The sequence below is a fragment of the Centroberyx affinis genome, unplaced genomic scaffold (assembly GCF_046629955.1).
Source record: "Centroberyx affinis isolate AG114_WGS23_722 - 3 ecotype Tasmania unplaced genomic scaffold, CSIRO-AGI_Caff_v1 ptg002560l_1, whole genome shotgun sequence".
Lineage (NCBI taxonomy): Eukaryota > Metazoa > Chordata > Actinopteri > Beryciformes > Berycidae > Centroberyx > Centroberyx affinis.
The window spans coordinates 227,501-247,483 of record NW_027280770.1 but is presented as its reverse complement, the minus strand read 5'-3'; the positions used below and the strand labels follow the sequence as shown (position 1 = coordinate 247,483).

The following is a 19,983-nucleotide window of genomic DNA, read 5'->3' as shown; positions in this document are numbered from 1 at the left end:
GTATCAAATTATCTTAAAATTGATATATATGGACATTTATTTTCTGTATTAACACAAAAGAAAATCAAAACTGTATAAAGGAGGTTTTACAGTATCCTGGCAACCCTCGAGTCACAGCTGGCTACATGTCTGATCCGGCCTCTGATTGGCTGATCCGCCCCGTCCCGCCCCCACCTGACCAGGAAGAAGCTGTCAGGCGGACCGCACGCCTCCTCTGCCCATGTTTTTAACAACCTGTCTGCTGCTCTGTACACATGTAGCGTTAGCCAAAAACTGCTGCCCGTCTGTCTGTTCGTCCGAGCCCGTCTGTGTGAACCATGTCTGTGCTTAACACGGGTTTAAAACTCATTGTGTTCGCCGGGTTCACCGTGCTGACCGTGCTGCTGCTGCGGCACTGGATGGCCACCAAGCAGTATGTTTTCAACAAAGAAGACGTCGCGAAATTGGCCAAACAGTACGCAGGTGAGTTTGTAACTAACCCGCGGTGAGCTAAGGGCTTCCAGTCTACCTGTGTTTCACTCAGAAGAAGTTCAAACGCAGGTATGCAGAGAATTAATATCTCTCTGCTGTCTCTCTCTCTCTCATTCAAATTCAAACAGGCTTTATCGGCAGAAGAAAACAATGTGTGTCCCCCAAACTATTTACAAGGAATATGTGGTAACAGTTGCACAAACGATAGGCTATTAAACACCGATACATTGATAACATGAACCAGTCAACTCTAAATAAAATGACAGGACCATTCAGCAGCAGTTAGTGAATCGTAACTGATCATTATTCATTCTTACAGTTCCGAAGCTTTTATATTTGCCTATATTTACATATTGTGTAACTGCATAACTTATCAGCATGGCCTACAGCTTCTTTCGCTCTCAGGTTATGGCATGCCATAATATATTGTGCAATCAACGTCATTGATCTTTTATCACCCAATACTATTGATAACTTTTGTTTTTAGTTATAGATAGACTATCTATCTATCTATCTACAGCAGTGATTCTCAACCTTTTTCATATCAAGGACCCCTAATTTAGTCCACATTAGGGCCACGGACCCCCATTTGATGAGATTTTGTCTCTCGGACCCAAATTTGACGATACCTTTTATTGCTAGATATGATTTTGTTCAGAATTCCATGACTATCTGTATTGTAGGTAGAGAGATAACAGTGAAACTATGATCAAAACAGTCATTCTTCTAAACTCTAATTGTGTTCACTTCTTGTAAATGAAATAATGCTGAAGTTTACCAATTTATCAATTTGCTGGGGACCCCCTGGAACCCCCTCAAGGACCCCTGGTGGTCCCTGGACCCCACGTTGAGAACCACTGATCTACAGTACTGTGCAAAAGTCTTAGGCACATGTAAAAGAAAAAAAAAGTAAAGCGAAGATGCTTTCAAAATAATTAAATGAAAAGTTTCTAAATATCAAAAAATGTACTATAAAGAGCAGTCTACTGGCACACTAATGCAGAAAAAAACGAATAAACATCTAAGACACAATTTATATAAAAACTCTTGGGTGCCTAAGACTTTTGCACAGTACTGTATCTATCTATCTATGCTCAATATTTAGCTTTGCAGAGAAAAGTGAAATATTCAGGGATAGTTTGCCTGGCTTGACGTTGTTTTTTAATTATTTAACAAACCTAATTTGGTTATGATTTGAGGTCAAAACAGACTTTTTTTTCGAAATCACTAAAAAACAAAAAAAAAAAGGTTTCTACATATTACTCTTCACATGCCTGTCCACTTTGCTCTTCCCTTCACCCATTCTCTCTCTCTCTCTCTCTCTCTCTCTCTCTCAGGTCAGGACCATGAACAGGCCTTCTCCAAGGTGGTGGTGGAGCTCAGAAAGAGGTAATAAAACAAAAAATAAGCTTCAGTCCTTCAGTAGGGGCTTGGAAACTGATTAACTGTGGTTTGTGTTCACTTGCCCATGCCTGTGAAGTGGTCTCTGTGTGTGTGTGTGTGTGTGTGTGTGTGTGTGTGTGTGTGTGTGTGTTGAAAACCAGCTAACACCCTGACCTGAACTGCAGGTACCCCGGCCACATCCTGCCAGACGAGGACCTGCAGTGGGTGTTTGTGAACGCGGGCGGCTGGATGGGCTCCATGTGTCTGCTGCACGCCTCGCTCACCGAGTACGTGCTGCTGTTTGGCACCGCTGTGGACACAGGAGGACACTCAGGTGAGGAAGAGGAGGGTGGGAGAGGAGGAGGAGGAGGGTTAGAGAGGTAGAGAAGGGGTGAAGAGGAAGAGGAGGGTTGGAGAGGAGGAGGAGGGTTAGAGAGGTAGAGGAGAAGCAGGGTCAGGGAGGAAGAAGAGGGTTAAAGGGAAAGAGGAAGGTTAGAGAGGAAGAGGAGGGTTGAAGAGGAAGAGGAGGGTTAAAGGGGAAGGTTAGAGAGGAGGACGAGGGTTGGAGGGGAAGGAGAGGGTCGGAGAGGAAGAAGAGGGTTAGAGAGGAGGGTGGAAGAGGAAGGTTAAAGGGGAAGGTTAGAGAGGAGGATGAGGGTATGAGGGAGGAAGAGGAGGGTTAGAGAGGAGGAAGTGGAGGGTTGAAGAGGAAGAGGAAGGTTAAATAGGAAGGTTAGAGAGGAGGACGAGGGTTGGAGGGGAAGAGGAGGGTTAGAGAGGAGGAGGAGGGTTGAAGAGGAAGAGGAGGGTTAGAGAGAAGGAAGAGGAGGGTTGGAGAGGAAGAGGAGGACAGTTGGAGAAGAAGAGGGTTCTATCTTGTCTTCTCATGGCTTAAATCTTCCCCTTTCTTTCTCTCTCCCCTTCCCTCCCATTTCCCCTAATCCATCCGTTTCTTTCCCCCTCTCTCTTCTCCTTCCCTCTCTTCTCCTTTCCCCCTCTCATTTCTCTTTTTTCCACCTTACTTCCTCTCTTTAACCCCTGACCTCTGTCCCCTTTTCTCTTCTCCCCCCGCTGACGTCTTCCTCTTTACCCCTCTCTTCTCTCCATTATGTCCCCTAATCCCTCACTTCGCTTTTTTCCCTCTCTCTTTCTCTCTTCTCCTTCTGTTCTTTTCTCATTTTCCCCTCTCAGGCTCTAATTCATTGCCAAACACTTTAACACTGTTCAAACAGCACTAATCTACTGCTTCTCTGTGACAGATGTATGCAACTTGTGCTGATTATAGTTCATTGATGTGATGTGATTTGTTTTATTGATGTGATGTTGTGTTTTAATTGGTGAGACCAAAGACGATTTACTTGCCTTGGCTGGACAATAAAGTTCTATTCTATTCTACTTTATTCTATTCTCCATGGTAAGCTTGACTTCTCTTTGACTTTCTCTCTCTCTCTCTCTCTCTCTCTCTCTCTCTCTCTCTCTCTCTCTCTCTCTCTCTCTCTCTCTCTCTCTCTCTCTCTCTCTCTCTCTCTCTCTCTCTCTCTCTCTCTCTCTCTCTCTCTCAGGTCGTTACTGGGCAGAGATTTCTGACACCATCATCTCCGGCACCTTCAGACAGTGGAAGGAGGGAACTACTAAGAGCGAAATATACTATCCTGGTAATACTGTCACTCACATACACACACACACACACACACAAGTACATTTAAAGTTATAATCTATAATAGAGCTGCAACGATTAGTCGATTAGTTGTCAACTATTTAATTAATCGCCAACTATTTTGATAATCGGTTTGAGCAATTTTTTAAGAAAAATACGTCAAAATTGTCTGATTCCAGCTTCTTAAATGTGAATATTTTCTGGTTTCTTTCCTCCTCTATGACAGTAAACTGAATATCTTTGGGTTGTGGACAAAACAAGACATTTGAGGACGTCTTCTTGGGCTTTGGGAAACACTGATCCACATTTTTCACCATTTTCGGACATTTTTTAGACCAAACAACTAATCGATTAATCGAGAAAATAATCGACAGATTAATCGACAATGAAAATATTCGTTAGTTGCAGCCCTAATCTATAATGCTTTCATATAAAAAATGTCTGTTTTACTACTACTACTAATGATTGATATAATACAATGTATAGCCAGTATAACCTGTATCCACTTCATGAAAGCACAACCAGTGAAAAACAATAGACAGATAAAATAAAGTGCAAAACAAGCAGGTTATATAGAACAAAGAGTAAAAAAGAAAGGTATGTAGCAGAATATTGAAAAGTACATAAAAACAATGCAGGTTATAAAAGAGAGAGTAAATGGCAAGTGACGTGCATTTAAAACAGGTAAAAAAAAAACAGTTGCGAGCACGTATCAGGGCATCTGGAAGTTTATTCCATCAGTGTTTTTCTATTTCCTGACATCCACCTCCTTCCTCCCCCCTCCCCCTCCCCATCAGGTGACACCATCGTCCACGGCGTGGGAGAGGCCACGTCGGTGCAGTGGGGCGCCGGCACGTGGATGGTGGAGTACGGCCGCGGGTTCATCCCGTCCACGCTGGGCTTCGCTCTGGCGGACACGCTGTTCAGCACCCAGGACTTCCTCACCATGTTCTACACCGTGCGCGTCTACGTCAAGGGCATGCTGCTGGAGGCCGGCACGCTGCTCACAGAGGCCGGGGTTTTCTGAGGCGCCCGGTCGAGGACGCCAACATAAGAAGAAGAAGAAGAAGAAGAACACCTTTTCATCATATGCAGTTTAGCCCCCCCTCCCCACCCACTCCCCCAGACCACTACCTCCTGCTGAAAGCCTGTGGCAGATGATTCCAAGTTTGAATATTTACCCTAACGATGCAAACTTGAATCGGTCGAGTCGAGCAAATCTACAAGGCTTACGTAAGCAAAGAATGTTTGACCCCCGACCCCAAACTTTCAGTCTTAACACCTATCACATTAAACAGCATTTACCCTCAACTCTTAACCCTCTGAACCCTGAATCCTGCCCACATTAAGGCTTCCATGAAGGGTGCACTTCTCACCAAAACTGCAAACACCCAAGACGCAGCACCCAAGATCACATCGTCCTGAATCGAGCCTTAGCCCCGCCCCCCCCCCTCGCCCCTCGGTAATCTTCACCATGTCGCTCCATACGAAGGACATTCCTCTGACAGCTCCCACACTGCCCACAGAGTCAGTGAAGGTCTTCTGTCTTCTGAGGAAGAGCGAACACCTGGACCCCAGTACCTAAGAAAACACAAATCATGCCTAATGTTTCAGAATCTGGCCCCAGAGCCGTAAACCCTTTTCACAAGCAGGTTCCATCAAGGAGTAACTAAACCCCAAACTCAAATCTGTGTAAAGCTTGACAGCTAATGGTGAAAAGCGTGCTACTGAAATTGCCATCTGCTTTTGGCTGATCTTTGGTGCCAGGTGATGTCACTACCTGGGGTGCATTCAATAGCCCTAAAATGTAGCAGACAAGAAGTTTAAAAAGAAAAGGTAGTGCGTTCAATGTCCTGTTGCAAAGCGATTCTGTGCGTCCTCCTTGATGAATTCTCCGAAACAATTGCGCATCCACATGACAGGTGCTTCTACATAGCCAATGAAAATACAGAATCATCTTGAACGGGATCAAACATACCTCAAAAGCCGTTGCAAAATGTTTCACACTGTTGGGAGCAAACCTTTTGCACTGTAGCGAAATGGCACAAGGTTTGAACGTGGCCCTGTTGTGCTCTATAGAAGGTGACATCACCTGGTACCAAAGATCAGCCAATAACAGATGGCCATTTCAGTAGCATGCTTTTGTACCGTTAGATGTCAGGCTTTACACAGATTTGGAGTTTGGGGTTTAGTTACTCGTTAAGGTCGGTACCTCTTGCCAAAGCTGATCAGTCTTCTGAGGATAAGGAAATAATATTTGTGCCCAGGTTGGACTGTTAACCGCAGCGGCTGGTTGATAGGAAAAACTACTAGACAATCTTTTACCAGCCACATTTAAAAAAAAATTTAGATAAATTGTAGAACGCCAGTGCTGTGATATTAAAACTGGTCGTTGATCATTTGCACATTTATCGGCCAAGAATGGAACATTTTCTGTGCCACAATCCAACAATAAATGATCAAATCTAATGATAAAAACGCACAATCTATAAAATAAGCAAATTATCACAACAAATAATGAATGTTCCCATCATCAAATACTTCATATCCATGTCAAATAATGAAAAATCAATAATTGTATTCATGTGTATTCATTATTTGATGATGTGAGCATTCATTATTTGTGGTAGATTGTAAGCTTTTATCATTAGATGTGATAGTTTGTTGGATTGTGGCACAGAAAATGTTCCATAGCCAAGGAACCAGTTTACAATAAAACTATGCAATGCTTAATTTTGGACTCAAGACTCAAAAACATACACAAAACATATAACCTAAAGCCAAAGCCGGTTATTTTTTAAGGCCAATCGGTATATATCCATTACATAATTATATACATATGGGTTCTCAGTGAAGGGACGGTCTTGTACGAATCCAGCTTTGTGAAGATCTGATTCCAGCACAACTTAAAATACTCCTCGAAACCAACACCCAAACCCATGTTAACCCCACAGATCATGTCCCCGTTTCCTTGCACATAAAGCCGATAAAGATTTGTCTGCACTAGATATTTTTGAATATGTTCAAAACCTGACCCCCGTTCAAAAACAACTGATATGTTCAAGAACACTTCATGGATGATGTGTGTGATGAAGCCCCGTCTTGCTCTAATCTGACCCGTTGTACTCTGATTCAGCACATTGCCAACTCAGACAGCAGTGATTTTATGTTTGTAGTTCCTCGGTCTCAGTGTGTGCTTGACTATTTTGTAGCTACTGTGCAGCAGTGGGTTTCAAACATTTTTACTGGATAATTTTCACTCTTTTCCCCCTTTTTTTCCCCTCTCACAACCTTAATATACTGTATATGTTTAAACCCTTTTTTTCCACAAACTATGATTTAGGCTTATCTTAGTAAAACTGACCCTGTTTTCAGCCTTACCACCATGTCATTTTATTTTTTGCTGCAAAGGATTTGGCAGAAAATGGAAACATAATATAGCCAGCGACCTTAAACACAGTCAGTGTAGTACCAGTTAGACATCTTCCTGCGATCCACCTTTGGCTCCCAATACAAGACTTTGAAAACCACTGCTGTACTGTAGACTTCTGCCGTATTATACTGTAACTGTACAAATCCTGTTCTGTATGCGTCATTTAACAGAATGGATTGATCTGGATTCAACCAGGCATTGTCGTAAAAACAGACTCAAGTCCAGAATTGTATTTGAAATTATTTTAGAAAGGTTGTATATGCTTGCTTAAACAGACTCAATAACTGTACAATATTTTTTTTAAAACTGTACATGTAGGGATGAACTTCACTGACATCGGGCCTTGACCATGCAAGACTCTTTAGCTCCGATCTCCTTAGTTCATCTTTTTTGCACTATAGCCCGACAAGGACACAAAACACTATCCACAGCTTGTCAAGATTGCACCTGAACTTAACACTGAAAGGCAATTGCGAAATGGCAAAAGATTTCACATACAGTTTGGACTTCCTCTGTGTTTCCACATTGTACTGATTGCTGTCTACTCTATGAGCAGGAATGGCAGAAAATCAAGGCCTTTTGAAAATGTCATTACTTGTATTTTTGACTTGCATTCTACTGTACAAGCAAATGGCTGCTGATGAATGAAAATCTTCTTTCTCCCAACTGGTCCCTTTTTACGGAAGCGTAACGCATTCACTTGAGAGAAAAAAAAATGTGCCCTCTTTTTCTGAATTAACGAGATGCCTCAAAATCCTGCGAGAGTTGCAATACCATCTATATTACTTAAAGACACAAGTATCTCCCAATGTTTCAAACCAAAAGCAAAATAAAACTGGATTAAACTAAACAGTCGGGACCTGTTTGCTTCCATGAAATCGAGCTCTCAAGTAGGAATGAGAGCTTTTCTTGGGATTTTGAGATATCTCGTTAATTCAGAAAAACAGGGCTAATTTTTTTTTTTGCTCAAGTGAATGCATTACACTTCCATACCTTTTCAAGTAAAACGGACTTATTTTCAGATCGAGATTAAAGTTGCACAATGGCTTTAGAACGGGTTTCATGGGAGCTACGGCAGCGAAGAAGGTTTCTGAGCCCATTAAGGAGCAATATCAGCTTTCAGTGGAAGTGAAAATATAACAAACGAAAACTGGAGTTGGTTTTCATGCAGCGGCAGCAGTGTGTGGCCTCAGATGGATGACAAAACAAAATGCAATTTGGACAGGAATCTTATTACTGTACCTTGAGAACGTTCATGAGCGGTTTACTGTGAGATGAAGACTGAAACTGCCGGTGCCAGCACAAATAAATGTTTTTGGAGGAAAACGATAACAAGCTGAGTTTAAATTATTACTCCATCCACAGTGATTCAAGATAAATGCAAATGAGTAGACCTGAATGTTAAAGTTCTATAATACTTATTTTATGACAAATCATGGTTCCATATTCGCAGTTTATATCTTATGCGACTGGTCCTAACTAACTATGAATCGTTAAAGGTTGCACATGGTGCTCTAAACCAGTGGTTCTCAACGTGGGGTCCGGGGACCACCAGGGGTCCTTGATGGGGTTCCAGGGGGTCTACAGCAAATTGATGAATTGTTAAACTTCAGCATTATTTCATTTACAAGAAGTTAACATTAATGTAGAAGAAATGTAGACTATTTGGATCATAGTTTCACTGTTATCTCTCTACCTACAATAGAGATAGACATAGAATTCTAATTGGGTCAAACGGGGGTCTGTGGCCCTAATGTGAACCACATTAGGGGTCCTTGATATGAAAAAGGTTGAGAATCACTGCTCCAAACTGTGCTGGACTCCCTCAGTCAATTCTATTTTCCAGAAAGACAATTAATTCAGGAAGTGAGTAATGTGGAGAAGGTCCAGGCTGTTGGAGGCTGTTTATCAACATGTGTTTTTGTGTGTTCTTGTCTCCTCCATGATGTGTTTTATGTAATATCTAACCAAGATCTTGAAAGTTTACTTGCCAGTTGAGGATGCATCAGATGGTGACTGGGTCAACGAGAACGAATGGAAAGCCCCAAGATTCAAAGCAAATCAGGTCCAAGCAGCAATGCAGTCTACAGGACAGAGCCGGTTAACAGGTGGGGAAATTAACAGCTGTGTGTCTTAATTAATCACACAGCGACATGAAGCACACAGTCCATCTCAAACTGTAAGGAAGCTTCTCTGTTCTTGCTTTGATGAGAAGATCGCTCTCTCCAAGACGACTCGGGAGGACGAGGACACGACTTGTGTCAGCTTGGCATTCTTGGATGTGATAATCGGCTCCTGAGTGTCACGGGCTGAATATCAAACCCAAGAATTCCAAGTCAGTACTCTCAATGTGCTTTATTCATGAGAAATTATGTTCTTTATAGGTCTAATGATATCTTTATAACCTGACTGTGCATTCAGCTCTGAATGCCTTTTAGTAGGCTAATAGTTTTACGTCACTGTGTTGTATGCTCCTCTATTCTTGTCACTCAACTTGCATGTGAAGTTTTCGGCACCAGTTTCGTGAAAAGTGGATGTATTCTTTTGTTTTTATAGGCCTACAGTCAAATCTGCCTGATGTGAAGTCATAGTTTGTAAATATCAATGTATCTTATCTTTTTCTTCACTATAAGTGTGTTGCTCAAAGTAAAGGCTATGTTTAGATTTTATTTTTCAGCATGGTTTTCAACTTTCCATGCACTAGTAAGAGTGCACTTCATACTAGGTCCACCGGGTTGTGCTGTTCTATTATTATCAGGCATTATTTTTATTTCTTTATTTTGTAATGTTTTGCTCTTTTGCTGTTCATTTTGGTGATTTATGTATTATAGCATTGAAATGCCAAAAAAAAGAAGATAAGATGTGATGTGAGGTAAAGAAAAGAGAGTCAGGAAAAAAACTATTTATTATCATGATTATTATTATTTTTACTATATTTTTAGGACTGCATTTAAAGTATGATTCTATCTCCGGAGACCAATAAGAGATTTGCATGGGACAGATGCTGCCTTCAAGTGCTCCTCGAAATTTCCAGCTTCCAAGTTCGGAAGTTGTAAATTATACGACTTCTCAGGCAGTCAGGTGCTTTTGGTCAGAAAGAGTACGACAAAATGGAGCCTGTAACAGAAGTATTTGTTTGGTGGCTGATATTTTATTTCAGAAATCAAGTGGCACAGAGCTACTTTAATAACATACAATTGATAATTAAATACATAGAAAGACATGGCTTCCGGGCTCTCCGTCACTCCAACATCACATCTGGACAACTCAGGTTTCATAGAAAACTCCTCCTTCCCCAGTCGCGTTCACCACTCTGTAGTGCCGTTCATGCTCGCTCAACTCCTAACACCGATGTTTCCGACAGCACCTGAAAGCAGCAGACGCAACGTTTATCTGTTTATCTGTAGCACTGCAGTCCAAAACAAAAGTTAAGTATTATTTGTTTCAGCCAGATGCTTCACTAGCTTCCCAACTTGCAGAATCATGATGGAGCTTTCGTATCAATCCATGAAAACCGCCAATCAAGCCCGGGAGGCGGTGAGTGAAACTGGGTTTGTTTTGGAGTTTCCTAGCTATTATTTGGTGGGCAACTGCTAACAACATTAGCACAGGTTACGTTAGCGAGGTGACCACTTGATACTACGGAGAGGGACGTGAACGTTTGCCTAGAATTAACGTTATTGTCCCTAAGGATAACAGTACTGAGCACAGCATGTACCGAGGGCCTGGTCTCAGCATTTTACACATCTGCTATCCAACAAATAACAGCTGGACCACAACAGTTTAACGTTAGTCGTTCACGTTAGCCGTTAGCTAATCAGGCTAGTTCTGCATGCGTCAGTAGAGCCGCAGTCAGCGTCCACTGGTTGCCTAGGTAACCAGTCAGGTGGCTGGGCTTTTTGCCGATTTGTCGCCATCTACTGGCTAGTAGTAGTAGTACTAGAGGAAGAACTAATAGTAGTAGCAACAGTAGTAGTATGCTAGTAGTTGCAGTAGCAATATTAGTAGTAATAGTAGTTGTAGTGTCACTAGTAGTAGCAGTAGTAGTAGTAGTAGTGGTGGTACAATATCTAGCCTACTAGTAGCAGCAGTAGTAATAGTGGTAGAAGAACTAGACTAGCCTAGTAGTTGTAGTAGAAGAACTAGTAGTAGCAGTAGTAGTAGTAGTGGTGGTACAAGAACTACTAGTAGCAGCAGTAGTAATAGTAATGGTAGAAGAACTAGTAGCCTAGTAGTTGTAGTAGAAGAACTAGTAGTAGTAGAAGAAGAACTATTACTACTAGGTCAATCAGGAGAGACTAGGTTGAATGCTCAAATGAAAAACTTTATTCAGAAGCGAAACATGAGGAAACTTTGGTGTAAACTTCATCATTTTTTATTATTATTCTGTTTCTGTGTAACAGGATGAGCTGAGGACAGAAACCAGGAGGAAGAGCCTCCTCATCCTCATCTACCACCACCTTCTGGAACAAGGGTCAGTATGTGTGTGTGTGTGTGTGTGTGTGTGTGTGTGTGTGTGTGTGTGTGTGAGACATGGGTGTGTAAGCACACGTGCATCAATGTGCTTGTTTCCACAGTGCCACGCTAAAATATTCATTTACATTCAACATTTATCAGCATGTAGATGGTGTTCTTATCCAGAGTTGCTTAAAATTAGCGAGCAGGATGGATTTCAGTGCTGTGTTTAAAGACATTTTACCAGGACAGCTGTTGATGGACACATCAGATATTGCAGGGTTCAAACTTGGCCTATCATTATACAATAAGATAAAACTTTATTGATCCCTGTGTGGAAAAACGTGTCTTTGTAACAGCAACAGTAAAAGGATTCAGCAGGGAAATAAAAGACATAGAATATAAGCACAGGTATAGAATGTAAAATAAGCAAAGAAAACAGTTGAGATAATATAAACAATAAAAGAAAGCAATAAAAAAGAATGTAAAAGTTGTGGGGTTACATAAACATGCTGCTGACAATTTCAAGACGTTACTACTGCTTGATTACATATGGGTTACTAAAATTGAAATATGTATGTATAAAGATATATGATATGTATGAGATAAAATAGTGGGAACCATCATGAATATATACAGAATATAACAATGAGAAAGATATAGGAAACCTGAAGAAGCAGGTATGTGAATTTGCAGCTATATATGCATCGTATTCCCATTAACAAGGCTGCAGATGGCTGTATGTGTGTTCAGAAAGTGTGATGTCATGTAGACTAGTGCTGATGTCACTGGCTAAACCTGATTTATCAACAAAACACATTAACAGTAAATCACTCTGATCGATCACTTGGCCTTTGGACTGCTTGGAGCTCACTGTACAGAGCAGCTGTCATAGTTGTCCCTCTTGTTGCTGTTGCATGCATGTGTGTTTTCAATGTGTGTGTGTGTGTGTTCATGTGTGTGTCCCCCCCCCCCCCCCCCCCCCCCAGCTACATGGACGCAGCAGCGGCCTTGGACCAGGAGACGAATGTGGGTCTGAGGAGGTTCGAGGTTTGCGATAACATCGACCTGGAGACGGTGCTGATGGAGTACGAGAGCTACTACTACATCAAGTTCCACAAGTTCCCCAAACTCACCAGGAGAGCGGCAGAACCAGGTACAGGACCGACCGACCACTAAATGACACACTGCCATTCTTCAGTCATTGAATTGGCTTCCTGTATGTTATAAGGTTGAATTTAAGATTATGCTTCTGGTATATAAAGGGCTAAATGGCCTTGCTCCAAAATATATTTCTGACTGTCTTATTGGTTATGAGCCACTTAGGCCTCTCAGGTCATCTGGTACCAATCTCCTAGCTGTTCCAAGGACAAATTCAAAATCTGGTGAAGCATATTAGATATTAGAAACATATTAGATCTGAATATAAATTGAAAGAGAATCTGTCTTCATCATTCCACCGAAACACTGGATTCGTTTGAAAGATTTTACTGAATAGATGCTGTCTCAGGTCGGCATACAAAGGGCAGTAAAGCACAAAATGGAATTCATTCCTGACCTCATCCAGGTTACATAACGAGCAGAAGACTACTGAGTGACTATATTTTAGGGCTGGGCGATATGGACCAAAAATCATATCTCGGTATTTTTAGGCTGAATGGCGATACACAATATATATCTCGGTATTTTCTACGAAGTGGGCTAAATGTTCAGTTGTAAGTAGGGCTGGGTGATATGGACAAAATCAAATATCACAATATTTTTTACCAAATACCTCGATATCGATATTGCAACAATATTGTAGGGATGGTTATTGGTGCTTTCACAAAATATTTACACAATGAGATTTTGATAAATAATCATCAGTAATGTGGATATAATGACTAAGTGGGTAAAGGCAAATAATAGAACAGCTAGAATAGTCTGGTAAGTTCAGAAAATGACATCACTTTACTGTGATGCAGCCTTTAAAACCAGGAAAAGACAACACTTACCATATCACGATATTACGATATCCAAAATCTAAGACGATGTCTAGTCTCATATCACGATATCGATATAATATTGATATATTGCCCAGCCCTACTATATTTACATTTTTACCTTAGTCATGTAGCTGATGCTCTGATTCCGAACGACTGTGAGCGTGACAGTAGAATAAGCTTAATTTTGTATACCGCCAGTATTATGAGCAACCCAAAGTAAGGTGAAGAGCCACAGTGCCTTGACGAACATTCATGTGACTCTGTTTAATCATGTAAGAGACATGCAAGTGCTTGGAAAAGAAACAAGAAAAATACGGAGACAGCTAAGGAGGGTCATATAAAGTTATGGGAGAGGGGTTATGATTCATTAGGGAACTAACTAAAGAATTAACTAAGTTAAACACCAACAAAAGTTAGGTTAGTAGTCTGCTGAATGCTGAATTAATGGGATTTATTCACTGAATCTAGATTATAGTCAGTTACTGATTTCTTTTGCGTTTCTTTCTTTTGTCCAGTTGAGACCAGACTGGTGAGAAGCTGCGGCAAGAAGAGGTGAGTGTGTTTCTCTGTCTGTCCGTCCGTCTGCCTCTCCTCTGGAAGTCTTCTGTCATTTTCTGCCGTGTGGTTCAGTTTCTCTGTTTGTCCCCCAGGACCATGAAGCCCCTTCCCAAGATCAGCCCGTCCCGCAGGCCGCAGTCAGGAAGTGTCACCAAGAGGCCCGAGTCCAAGACGCTGCTCAAGGATGTGAGCAAAGCTGCCGGTGTACGTTCAAATGTAACTGAAAAATGTTTGAGTTTCATTCCAAAATAAGATATCCACCATCTAAAAACACACTCTCCAATGACTGATGCCATGAACATTAAGCACATTGTGGGTTAGTGATGAAGTTAGGAGTCATCTTAACAACATTTGCTTATAAAATACTTCATACTTCAATCATTTATGTTTTTCAAATATTTCCTGATGATATTTCCTTTTTTCCAAAATGTATATTTAGCGTTTTGGAATGAAACCCTTCAAATGTACAAACCCCACACCAAATACAGAACAATCAACACAATATATTACAAAAACGGTCATAAGTCTGTGCTTGTGATTATCAAACCCACCCTAGGCGTCTTCCAAATTAGTGTTAGTGACAGTAAGCCATCTTGTGGATTTAACGAGTCAGCATTACTGAACAAACAGAAAAACAGATACATGCAAAGCACAGGTAATGGATCATAATTTAACATCATTTAATTTCATCATCACTCTGCCTCGATACGACAGTGCCACACCATCATTTAGGGAATGCCATGACATGCGCTACAGTCATAAGTCCAAGCTGAGTTTTTCAAGCCCTGTTGTGATTTTTTTTAAGAGACTGCAACTCTACATGGAGATGCATTGTTGTCTATGTTCATTATGCTTTGTTTTTTGTCCCTGAGGATTAGATCAGGGAGGGATTATGGATCGATCTGTCTGTCCGTCACACATAACATCTCAGACACCACTGATCAGATTTTCACAAAACTTATCATAAAACTTAAGGAAATGATGCACGTCATTGCTCCATTCTGGCATTTTTTTTTGGCATTTTCACATTTATTAGATAGTACAAAGTAGGGCTGAACAATTAATCAAAATTTTATTGAAATCGCAATATGGCCTACTGCAATTTTCAAATTGCAGGAGGCACAATATTTGTTAAAGGCGAAATGTGTCAAAATACCATTTTAAATGAAATATTGTTGTGCTGCAGAGATGTCCTGGCCTACACATCATATTCTACAGACTTAAGAAAACATCTTTGTTTGGTACAGATCCCCGCAAAAATCACACCATAATCACTTTAATACGTTTTTCAATGATTACGAGAATAATGATTTAAAAATTATCATTCCCTCTAATATCGCAAATCATATCGCAATTGCAATATCAGTCAAAATAATCGCAATTCGATATTTTTTCAAAATCGTTCAGCCCTAGTACAAAGTAGAGAGAGACACAGGAAAGGCTGGGAGAGAGAGAGAGGGGGATGACGTGGGACAAAGGTCCCGGGCTGGATTTGATTTTGTGTGCATTGCTGACATGCTGTTGTGTGTCAGTGGGTCCACTCAGCCATGTGGCTTAAAGAGAGAAAGATCATTTCATCTGTCATCTGTCATCTTCTGTGTTCAAAAGGAGAATGGCTTCTCCTTCCCTCCCGAGTCGTCAGAGTTTGGTCTCAACGTTTCCTCCATCAGCAGAAATCAACCGGCTGGGGATGGAGCCGCCAACAGGAAGGTACTGGAGAAGTGGAACAAACAGCATAGAATAGAATAGAATAGAATAGAATAGAAAGCCTTTATTATCATTGTACAGAATACGACAAAATTAGGAGTGCTACTCCTACATGAATTGTGACTGAATTGTATTGTGTGTTTTTGTCATTTTTATGAATATTTTTATTCTCAGGACTTTTCAAAAAGAGATCTTGAACTCAGTGAGACTACCTGATCAAATAAAGGATAAATAACCAAAAAATTAAGAGACTTGCAATGAGAGAACTGATTAGGGTTCATTGTCTTGCTCAAGGATTGAACCTTTGACCCTTCTGTTCTTTCACACACACACACACACACACACACACCTACACACCCTAGACCTTCCTAATTCAAAACATCAGAAATTGAAACTTAATCTCGGCTGTCACTTCTGTTCTTATGATATAAAACGTGTGTTTTCTGTGCCAGGGTCAGCTGACTGACTGCAAACTTATGATCCACGATGCTGTCAAAGGAGCTGGCAGCGACTCAGACCATATGGTAACGACAGTAGAGTCTACAGTAGAGCCTCTGAGTGGATTTGACTAAATTTAAACTGCAAAATTCCCCAGACTGACTGATTACTCCAATGAGTGTAACAGACATGTGTTGATATTTATTAAACAGACTGTACAGGCACTAAGCACTTTACCACACTTCTGTCATGTATGGATGTGTCTCCTGTTTCTATTGTCATGTGATTCCTTTATGTTTTTGTGTTCTATCTCTCTGGGATTATATATTATTAAAATATGCAATAAATACATTTCATTAATTCTGCAGGTATGTGATCAAAAACATTTGAATTGCACAAAACAAAAATTATAAAATAAAAAAAATTAAAAATAAAAAAGAATTGCACAAAAACAAACAAATCAAAACAACAGCAACAACAGTGAAGATAATAATAACAATTAATAATAACAATAATATTAATACTAGTATATTAATTTTGTGTTGCGTTGCAGGAACGTCTGCTGAAGCCCCTCAGTGCCTTCTCTGGAATGAACAGTGAGATGAGAGAACTGGCTGCAGTCATCAGCAGGGTACTGCACACACACACACACACACACGCACACACACACACACACACACAAATAGCCTATTGCACACCATCTGCAACACATGTACAAAAACAGTCACTTAAAGGAACTATTTTATAATAAGAAGAAGAATAACAATAATCTCTATTTATATATCACTTTACTAAGTGCTTGTCTTGGTTTGTGGTACAGAATTCGATATATAAAGTTTATTATATGAAAATATGTGCAAGTGATTCATGTCAAACCCAACTTGTCCACTAGAGAGCAGAGAAGATCTTTGTTGTGAGAGAATTGATCCTCTGTATTAATGAAGGCCGAGCTTCTATCCATTTCCTTTATCTGATGCTTCATTCTAAAGGACACCTATTTACACGAGCCTAATCGCCTGTGCACGTGTGTGTGTGTGTGTGTGTGTGTGTGTGTGTGTGTGTGTGAGAGAGCAGCGAGTATGTGTATGTACACGTTGTTTACCTATGTGTGTGACTGTGATTGTGTTTGTGTGTGAGCATGTGGACACAGAGGTGCATGAGTTTATGTATGAGGGTGCATGTGTGTATCGCTCTATTTTGTGACTCTGTGTGTGTGTGTGTGTGTGTGTGTGTCTGACTGTGTGTGTTTCCACCTGTGTGTCTTCTGCTCTTTCTAAATGATGCACAACCCCAACTCTGTATATCTATATGTGTGTGTGTGTATATATGTGTGCGTGTCCATTCCTAGGTGATATCTTCTACACGCAACCGTAACTCTGTGTGTGTGTGTGTGTGGCTGTGTGTGTTTCCACCTGTGTGTCTTCTGCTCTTTCTAAATGATGCACAACCCCAACTCTGTATATTTATCTATGTGTGTGTGTGCGTGCGTGTGTCCATTCCTAGGTGATATCTTCTACACGCAACCGTAACTCTGTATGTGTGTGTGTGTGTGTGTGTGTGTGTGTGTGTGTGTGTGTGTGTGTGTGTGTGAGAGAGCTGTGAGTGTGTATGTATACGTTGTTTATCTATGTGTGTGATTGTGTTTGTGTGTGAGCATGTGGACACAGAGGTGCATGAGTTTATGTATGAGGGTGCATGTGTGTATCGCTCTATTTTGTGACTCTGTGTGTCTTCTGCTCTTTCTAAATGATGCACAACCCCAACTCTGTATACCTATATGTGTGTGTGTGTGTGTGTGTGTGTGCGTGCGTGCATGTGTGTGTCCATTCCTAGGTGATATCTTCTACATGCAACCTTAACTCTGTGTGTATGTGTGTGTGTGTATCTCTGTGTGTGTCTCTCTTTACCCCTAAAGGACATCTATTTGCACAACCCCAACGTGCGGTGGGAGGACATCATCGGCCTGCAGGACGCCAAGCGATTAGTCAAAGAGGCCGTCGTCTATCCCATTAAGGTGAGGCCGCCGCCGAGCATGCTGGTATTTCAGCTCCGGTCGCCCATCTTCGATTCTGAATACATCTCCTTTAAAGGGCTTAAAGGGACGGAGGGCCGCGGGGGTCAGGCCAGTCCGTTACGCCTGACATTAAATCCATATCTGGGATAACAGCCGACAGAATATGGTAACACACATACACAGATGGATAGGCAGGCAGGCAAGGCACACACACACACATGCACATATACACACATTCACACACACACACACACAAATACAGGTAGACACACACACACAAGAACGTACGGGATGCAATCCGATGTAAAACACACACACACATTCACACAGTTTTGCCTATATGTACAGATATAAGCAGGCACATGCAAACACGCGAATAGACAGCACACACACACACACACACACACACACACACACACACACACACGCTTCTATCATCATCATCACCTAGGCCTCTCTCTTCATGGATATGATGACAACAAATCAGGTTGTCTGCATCCTCATGACATTTACAGGCGGAGATGAGGACGGATGTGTCCATCTTCTATTCTGCGGCCCGCTCTGTTTTATTGAATAACGGCGTCTGTCCACGCAGCGTGGCGTCAGCGTCCTCCCTACCCATAATGCCCTTAGCCTGCATCTGTCTCCACCTTTTTGGCATTTCTCTGTTATTATTAATGTGATTTGCACCTGGGAAATATTTCAAGACCGTTGAGACCGACCCAAACCTCTGGATTATGTGTCAAAAATTTTATAATCATCCAGGTTTGGTGAATATGAATTTTTGGAAGTGAATGGTTTTTGCTGGACAATACACTACCAGTCAAAAGTTTGGACACACCTGATTGAATGCACAATGCTTTTCATTCTCTTAAAGCCATTTTGATCTAAAGGCTTCTGCTTAAATGCTTGAAATTTGTTTCTTAGACAAATATAAATAGTGAAGTTGATCTTATGTATGAATTTCTTTCCAAAGCCTTTGCCTTTCCATCAAGGCAAAGGGCGGCTACTTTAAAGAATCTAAAATATAAGATAGTTTTGATTTATTTAACACTTTTTTTGGTCACTGCATAATTCCATTTGTCTTATTTCATAGTTTTGATGTCTTTACTACTATTCTAAAATGTGGAAAATAGTAAAAATAAAGAAAAATGTGTGTGTTTGTCTAAACTATTGACTGGTAGTGTATATAATATGTTTGCAGCTATAAACTGTTATCATATTGAACCATATGACTAAACAAAGGTCTTGTCTTTGCTGTTGTAATTTACATATTTTACATAAGAGAGAAATTCCTCTAGCTGCCTTCACTCACTGCTTCTGTCTCTTGCTCATTTTTATTCTTCCCTCCTTTCATCCTCCTCTACTTTCTTCCATTCATCCCGCTCTCTCTCTGTCTCTCTGTCCTTCTTTCCTTCCTTCCCTATTTTTTTTTTATCTCCTTCCCTCACTCGTTTCCTCCCCCCTCTCTCTCTCCAGTACCCCCAGTTGTTCACAGGCATCCTGTCTCCGTGGAAAGGCCTGCTGCTCTATGGCCCTCCAGGTAAGACCTCCATTTGGACAGTCCACCTGTCAATCAGCTGGTCCTAGACCACAGAAGCGTGATGTAAGTTTTCATCCCAAAATAAGGGATTCTAGTTCCATCTTGTTGTCAGACTAATTGGAAAATGAATAGGGGTGTAATATGATTGCCTCTAACATGTCTGACGCCAACACTGACTATTTTGCTTAAGCTCTATCGATTTAATATGGATTTATTTGTTAAGGCGGGTGTGGACCAGTTTTGAAGCTGCAATGAAAATGTAAAAAATAAAAATTGATATCGATGTGGTCTCTTTGTTTGACACCAATTAAAAGCCTAGCTCCTGCAGTCTGTACTAGC

At 41.0% G+C, this 19,983-nt stretch overlaps 2 protein-coding genes across 2 annotated transcripts in view; both read left to right on the top strand.

Annotated features, from left to right (window-relative positions):
- The first annotated feature begins 285 nt into the window (after positions 1–285).
- On the top strand, positions 286–4,538 carry sigmar1 (sigma non-opioid intracellular receptor 1). The gene is made up of 5 exons (XM_071534496.1): positions 286–462; positions 1,809–1,860; positions 2,040–2,188; positions 3,417–3,509; positions 4,309–4,538. Exons 1-5 carry the CDS (start codon positions 318–320, stop codon positions 4,536–4,538), a joined length of 669 nt encoding a protein of 222 aa, XP_071390597.1. The 5' UTR covers positions 286–317.
- Positions 4,539–10,427: 5,889 nt separating this feature from the next.
- The window catches only part of katnal2 (katanin p60 subunit A-like 2), a 13,871-nt gene continuing 4,315 nt past the window's right edge, over positions 10,428–19,983 (top strand). Inside the window, exons 1-10 of the mRNA XM_071534494.1 lie at positions 10,428–10,481; positions 11,348–11,418; positions 12,389–12,555; positions 13,900–13,936; positions 14,035–14,128; positions 15,554–15,652; positions 16,102–16,173; positions 16,641–16,718; positions 18,003–18,101; positions 19,581–19,644. Coding sequence (XP_071390595.1) covers positions 10,428–10,481; positions 11,348–11,418; positions 12,389–12,555; positions 13,900–13,936; positions 14,035–14,128; positions 15,554–15,652; positions 16,102–16,173; positions 16,641–16,718; positions 18,003–18,101; positions 19,581–19,644 — 835 coding nt within the window. The remainder of the gene's footprint in view (positions 10,482–11,347; positions 11,419–12,388; positions 12,556–13,899; positions 13,937–14,034; positions 14,129–15,553; positions 15,653–16,101; positions 16,174–16,640; positions 16,719–18,002; positions 18,102–19,580; positions 19,645–19,983) is intronic.